The sequence below is a fragment of the Octodon degus genome, unplaced genomic scaffold (assembly GCF_000260255.1).
Source record: "Octodon degus isolate 3935 unplaced genomic scaffold, OctDeg1.0 scaffold00097, whole genome shotgun sequence".
Lineage (NCBI taxonomy): Eukaryota > Metazoa > Chordata > Mammalia > Rodentia > Octodontidae > Octodon > Octodon degus.
The window spans coordinates 1,946,487-1,953,581 of record NW_004524673.1 but is presented as its reverse complement, the minus strand read 5'-3'; the positions used below and the strand labels follow the sequence as shown (position 1 = coordinate 1,953,581).

Below are 7,095 nucleotides of genomic sequence, written 5' to 3'. Positions count from 1 at the left end.
TGAATGTGTATTCACATATTTCTCATTCATGCTGACAGTATAAAGGGACAATTATGAGCTATGGGAAGGAAGTGCCGGGGAAGGGGAGCAGTCTCCACTCACAACCTAATAGAAGGAAAATGACAGCCAAGCTGGGTTTAGGTGGAATGTAACACATCCCCAGCTTTATCACTCTGGAGGCACATTTGGACATAATAACAAACTACTGAGACAGAACCACTTTTATCTAGGTCAGAATGACAGACTCCAAGAGTTAGGGAGCTTGAGGGAACTACAGTTCGTAGTCTGAACTATCAGGAAGACTGCAATCTACAGAAATTCCCATCAAGTCTTGACTCAACACTGCCTTCATCCAGTACACTGTAATTACTTTACTGGCATATAATGGCATAGCATTTTGATTTCAGAATATACAGAATGAAATGAGCCACATTTTTATGTTGCTACATTTATAATAAGATGCAGATGGTAAAGGAAACAGATGCCTCTGACATCATCTCCCATTTGCCTTCAACTTTTGCAGACAGTGGCAGTCTGTAAACTCACTCACAGGGATACAAGATAAGTCAGGCAGTTTTCCAATTCAGTCTCCAGACCAAAGAAGAAAACCCCAATCCCCTCCCAAGAAACTACAATGGCGGTACTGCTTACTTTGAGTTAGACAGGGGCAATTCCACAAAAATAGTTTCTTTGATGTCTGCATCAGTTTAACACGAAATTAATCATCAGGGAGAAAATCCTCACAAACACTGGGAGTTTGGCAATTAGTGACTACTGACTGTTATGGTTGACAGTGACAGAAAGGACAGGGTGGGAGTGGTGTCATGGCAAACAGCTGTACTTTCTCAGAGGCAGGAAAGAGTTTTAAACAGATAGGCATGTATAAATAATCTCCCAGCCCTTCACACTCACACTGCTCACAGACTTGGTCCTTATTATTTCTAAGTTTAAAAAAAAAAAAAAAAAAAAAAAAACTTAAGAGGCTTTTTCCAGGCAGTTTCTGACCTTCGAAAAGAAATCTTTATTCTGAATTTCCATTTGTACTTTTTAGAAGGAATCTGATCATTCTGATAGGAACTTTTACTGTTTCCCCAGTGACATCACTGAACATTATACAAACTGAAAGGAATTTCTCTTTTTCTTTGTGACATAGAAGTGTTTCAGAAGATCTTTTCAAAAAGATAAGAAACTTTTGTAGTCCATTTTGTAAGAAATAAATGCTTGGGTAAAGTAGCAATTACAAGGCCTTTCAGTAATGCTTGAGGTCCCTAAAAGATTAGCACAGTTACAGATGAATGCGAGTTAAACAACATCTTCTCATCTCCCTGGGCCCCCACACTATCATTTCATCTGCACCTATGTAACACAAATATTTCAGCAGAGAAAACGTAAGAAACAGAGGCAAAGAAAGTGAGAACATAAAAGTAAATCCTGCTAGGCAAAATATGGTACTTATTTTTAAAATTATTTCTCTGTGCAAGTAACAGACTGAAACACACACACACTCCCACACACATGTCCACACACACGCACACAGAATACAAGAATAAACAAACTCTTCTAGTTCATATCCACAAACGAGTTGGGAAACATTAGTGCAAATTTCTGCTGACCTGCAGCATTTAGTCCATAAACTTTGGATATCCTAGATGATCCATCAGTGTCCAGCAGATGTCTTCAATTAATTTAATTTCATCTCTAGGCAAGTTTTGTTTCCAGACATTGGCATTACTGGGTGATATTTCCCCCTCATAAGGAAGGTAAAAAAGGTTTGTGGAAGTAGCAAACAATATTTGGTTTAAACTAGCAGGAGACAGAGGAATTCCAAGAAAAGCAAACACCCTTTCAGTAGTTGTCTGAGGGAAATGAACAAGATCTTCAAATTTTATGAGCTGGTAGTGAGTAGGTAGCAAATTTGTATTTATTCTCAAAGCTGCTGCTGTGTTTGCAAGCCACAAATGTGACAATAAGGAGACAGCATTAGACTGGGAGCTTGCTAATTCTTTTCGCAATGGTTCATACTCAATAGCATAGTTGGAGTTTAATCCACATTTGCCTTTACTTCCTATTTTAAACAATTTTGCTAAATGTTCTGGTACATTCTTCAAAGCGTAAAGACTTGGTTTACTACTGTATAGCATTGAGTAAATCCATGCGCGAGGGTCTCTTACTATGTACAGTGCTCTCATAGAAGTCCCTAAAACTTCCTGAAAAAATGGAAGCTTTAATGTCCAACTACCACTACTTAAACTGAGCACAGGCCGTGCGCTGGGGTAATAAATGAGGTGTCTCCTCAAAGCCCTAATATATTCAGCATCTCTATCAAAGGAGCTTTTCATTCTACTTCTTTGTTCTAGCAAAGACTCTCTCCTTTTCAACTTTCTTTTTTTGTCCTTATTCATTGTAAAATATTGGGCCAGTTTACCCCTACTGGGTTCACGTAGATGGATATTTTGCAAATGTATTTTTGTGTCCTGTACTAAAGACTGCAACCAGCCTCGGAGTAAACGAAAATGCCCACTGTGAATATCTGTCACTTTCCATTCACAAGCATCTACAAATGAGTTGATTTCAAATTCAGTTTTAGGGATATCAATGTAGGCTGTAGGAACTCTGATGTAGAGGAAATCACTACTGTTGAAAAAAAGTTGCTTGAGAATTTCAGCTCCTGAACCAGGAAGTGAGGTAATGACAACATCAGGAAGATCCACATAGCGCCCTTCAGAGGATACTGTCTTCTTGCTGGCCTCCGTCTCTTTCTTTGTCCATTTTGCACAGATGGGCTGAGTGCAAGTACTCCACACATCCAGAAGCTCAATAAACCACAAGGCAATGACAAGTATTAGTATCCATCGCATCAGCTTTCTAAAAGAAAGGTAAAATCGCCACTGAAAAGTTAAAATAACCAAACTAATGCACAGAATTAATCCAATTGCCAAATTAAATTTAAATCCAAAGGGGAAAATGACTCTATCTTGTCTTGCAGGCTTGACTATTGCTTCCGTGCCCAAACCAAAGCGGGTTATTTGGTTTTGATTGGCCACACTGGCAAACCCACCAAACCCCAAGTACCTGAATCTGGTATTCAGGTTATGGTAGTCAGTTACAATGGAAACAACATGTTCCGTATTATTGACATTGAGAGAAATCTGAAGTCCAGTATTGGAGCTATCAATGAATCTGCAGCTGGAAACATTGACATATGGCCCGTAAAAGATGTATGCAATTCTTGTGATAGTGGAATCCATCTGAAATGTAACATTAACAAATTGAGTCCACCTTTTCTTAAATTCAGCAGCTTGCTCTGCTTCCTGTATACTACCCACCGGGCTGTTGCCATGCTGATCAAACCAAAACATTTTGTAGTGCGCATCCCACACGTCCATCATGGCACCATTATACTTGTTCATGAACCTATATGGGATATATTTAAAGTCAATATCCAGATTATGAAAGAAGGCACTGACAGAATTTATTGGGGAACTTTCTTGCCTTTCAATGTGATCAACAACTAGTAGAGTTTGAGAATTTAAGAGCAGTAAAGCACGATACACACTTTTCAGTCTCATTGCCGAAGAATAAGCAGACACTGCTTCCCCACTCACAAGTATCATTTCCCCGTGCTGAGAGGCAGTGATAATTTCCCCAGCTGCATCACCGACCTCTTCGCCAGTCCACTTGAGCCACTGTGCACATTCTCCTAGTTGACCTTCCCAGGGTTTATTACACTGGCTTGATGGTGATGGAGCGAATACCAATACATTGTTGAGGTGGCTCAACTTCGGCCCATAGAGAGCCTCAGAAACAAATACTTGCCCATTGGGGGCAAAAGTAAATGAGTTCTGATCTGGATGCTCATGTCCTGGGTTAAAACTTCTCCATCCATCAATCCAAGAATATGGCTGAAAATGAACTATGTCATAAACAGCTCGTCCTCCCAGCTTCCCAGATTTAAAAGACACAAAGGTGTTGGTTTGTGTGTTTGGTAGTCCGGCCCCATAAGTGACAACACCCCAGTTGGGAAACACATGCATTTTAGCAGTACCATAACCAGCAGGAGGTTGTGGGGTGTGCTGGGGATCATACCAGACAAACTCGGTGTGGAGAGTGCTCCACCTTTGAGCAGTAGAAGGAACCATTGGTCCATCTTTGGGTCGGTGCTTTCTAATTTGTTGAGCCAACCAATTTCCAGCTCCATTCTTCAAGATGAACTTATCCAAAAACACTAGCTGGCTCTCTGGACCATAAAACCAATTATAATTGGAATCTGCTATTCCCACAGTTCTCTGGAAGCCTGGCAATAGGGTAGCATAATAGAACCAAAAGTGCATTCTTAACCAGTTATTATCCAAGTTGTTGATATTAAAGTGGCGCTGTGCCAAAAACACATACTGTGTGACTGATTTAGCTGTGTAGCTTCCATAGGCCACACCTTCATCCAAGGAGCCATCAACAATATGATTCAACAGAAACATGGTCTTTTCCATCACATCCACGACAACTTGTTTCCATATATTTGCTTTCGATCCTTTTTCTACCCCTGCAACCAAGGCCCCTGTGAGCAACGCTATCATATTAGTAGCCTGGTGGTTGTGAAGAAGTTGCTTGCCCCATGAGCGAACTTTGGAATACTCATACATTTCCTCAGTAATGACCCATATCTTTTCAAGGTATTCTTGTCTTCGATGATTATCTAGTAAGTTATACAAAAAGTCAAAGGCAGTGGCAAAACCTGTCAAGGAATGGCCAATTGGAACCTCATCTCCCGGCGCATTCTCAACCAGCCAGTCTTTGTAGCCAACCATTCTGTCCATATATTCCAAGACAAATTCAAAGGCAACTTTGTCTTCTGGGCATAACAAACAGTACAACGCTAACGGAGGCAGATTGTTACCATAGATTTCATTCCACTTGGCAGCAAAATCAGCGTGCTTGGGTGGAGGTAGGTAGTACGTTGGGTTGGACAGCATAACTGTCACTGCACTTCTGATAGCTCTGAAAAGATGCGAATGGCTTGTGCGAGACTTTTGTCTCATTGCTTGGATTTCTCCAGCATCAAAATATAAACTTGGATGAAGCATACTTCGCCTCAGCTTTTGTTTGGGTCTGACATCATGTACTTTCTGCATCTTAAACTGATCTATATCATCTGTGAAAACTGCCCATTCAGAGTAATTGCTCACAGGTTCTTCTAAAGTAGAGAAACCAAACATTACTAATGTTAAAAATAGGAAATGTCCTGTAAACATTAACGCCATGATCCATGGGGAAGATCCTTTCCTTAGGCATATATGTTAAACACAGTGTTTAATGTGTTTCCTATCTGGCCAGTATAAAACATACATTAAAGATCCTGATAAAATAGACTTTAAATCCTATGTGCGGTGAAATCCAGCTGACAACCAGCTCACTCAAAGCCAGTACAGTTGCCAAAAAAAAAGAAAACTTACACTGTGTCCCTGGCACAATTTTGATTCAAATAAAACTTCAAAGAATAATAATACTTTTTCCGTAACATGTAGGGAAGAGTGAGTGGTATAGTCAAAAATACTATGAATTCAGCATTTACATTCTTTACGTAAACCTATCTAAAATTAAAAGTCAAAATATACACCATAAAACAGAGAAAAAGCACTTGAAAATTTCAATTAAGAGTCATTCTTAACATAGGAAACCATCCCTGGTAATAAATGAATCACAAATGCGTGGTATGTTTCCGGTGTTTGTCTAAAGAAGATGACAGAGTAACCGGCGTGCTTGCAGTTAGCAAACTCAATTATTATTCTTCTCAACTTTTTATGTTTCTTGGTTTGTGTGTTTTTTTCTTCTTCCATTTTTTGGGGGAGAAAAATATTCTCAACAAGTACTCAAAGTCCTGTGTCACTTAAAAACAAAATCAGAATTTCTGCCTTCAGTTGACATCCTTTTTTCTTTTAGGGTTACTTACTCAGCAAACTATTAAGACACATAAAAAGCAGCTCCGTATGTTCTTTTCGTCTGTGAAACACTGAAAATCTAATCTCTTCAGCCACCTAGGTACTTCTCTTTGAACATGAAGCAAGAACACCAACCAGGAAAGAGAAGTCCCCTTTCACCAAGCGTGAGGTCTCTTTTCTGTTCCTTTTCATGACACTCTTTTCTGGGGGAAAAACAAAGCAAAGCAATTCTCTGAGGCTACAGGTTTGTTAGGAGTGGAGATAAACCAATGATTTAAATATGACAACCACTTGCTAGAAATCTGTAAAGTACAATAAAATTGTATATTATGTACAATTAAGTTATTTCAAATGAGTATCTTTCTTATTCCATGATGGACATATTTGGAACCTAGTGAACATCAGGACAAGCAACAAGATATAGTTAGATCTCAGCTGTGGCATATTTTTGTCATTGGGAATGGTTTTATTCAAATGCCATAAAGGTAAAAATGAGTTCAACTATCATTTTTGTTACAAAAGGACACAGAGACAAATGATTAAAAGCAGAAAGCCCTTTTTTATTTATTCCTGTTCCATTTTTATGGTTCGGGGATCAGAAGACGCAAGAAGGACTCAGACCTTTCACTTTCCCGGGGGAGAGGCCATCCCCCGGAGCGGGGCAGAGCGATGCCCGGCGGTCTGCTCCAGGCTCACCTGTAGCCGCGGTCACTATCCTTGCAAGAAGCCACGAGAGGGAGCCCAGACCCAGGCTTAGGGAGCGAGCTCTCCCGTGCCGTCTCGGGTTTAGAGGAACCTAACCAAGTTTCAGTCTTGGACAAGTCTCCTCTCCGCAGGAAACACTAACGCTAGGAGTTTCCTGATCTGCCCTGCCTGTTGCATTTTTTACTTCGCGTCTCAAGATCACGTCGCCCCTCGACCGCAGCCTGCTCCCCGACCTGTGGCTCTGGTTGGGGGGCGAGAGACCCCTCAGTGGTCAAGCCCACTCACCTAGGCAGACGGCGAAGGGCTCTCGGGCGCCTTGGGCCCCACAGAGCTGGAGATGCAGCCGGGGCCGGGCCGGAAGGCCCCGCAGGCTCCCGCGTCCCGGCGTCGTCCCCGCGCTCCACCAAGCAGCAGCCGAGCGCCAGCCCCGCGCGCCCCGCACCGCCCGGACGCG

At 41.4% G+C, this 7,095-nt stretch overlaps 1 protein-coding gene across 1 annotated transcript; it reads right to left on the bottom strand.

Annotated features, from left to right (window-relative positions):
• Nucleotides 1–1,025: 1,025 nt before the first annotated feature.
• On the bottom strand, nt 1,026–7,089 carry Dsel (dermatan sulfate epimerase-like). Its single transcript, XM_004638247.2, has 2 exons — nt 6,927–7,089; nt 1,026–6,139 (listed from the first exon to the last, which is right to left on the bottom strand). The coding sequence occupies exon 2, from the start codon at nt 5,256–5,258 to the stop codon at nt 1,623–1,625; it is 3,636 nt and encodes a 1,211-aa protein (XP_004638304.1). The 5' UTR covers nt 5,259–6,139; nt 6,927–7,089; the 3' UTR covers nt 1,026–1,622.
• Nucleotides 7,090–7,095: the final 6 nt, after the last annotated feature.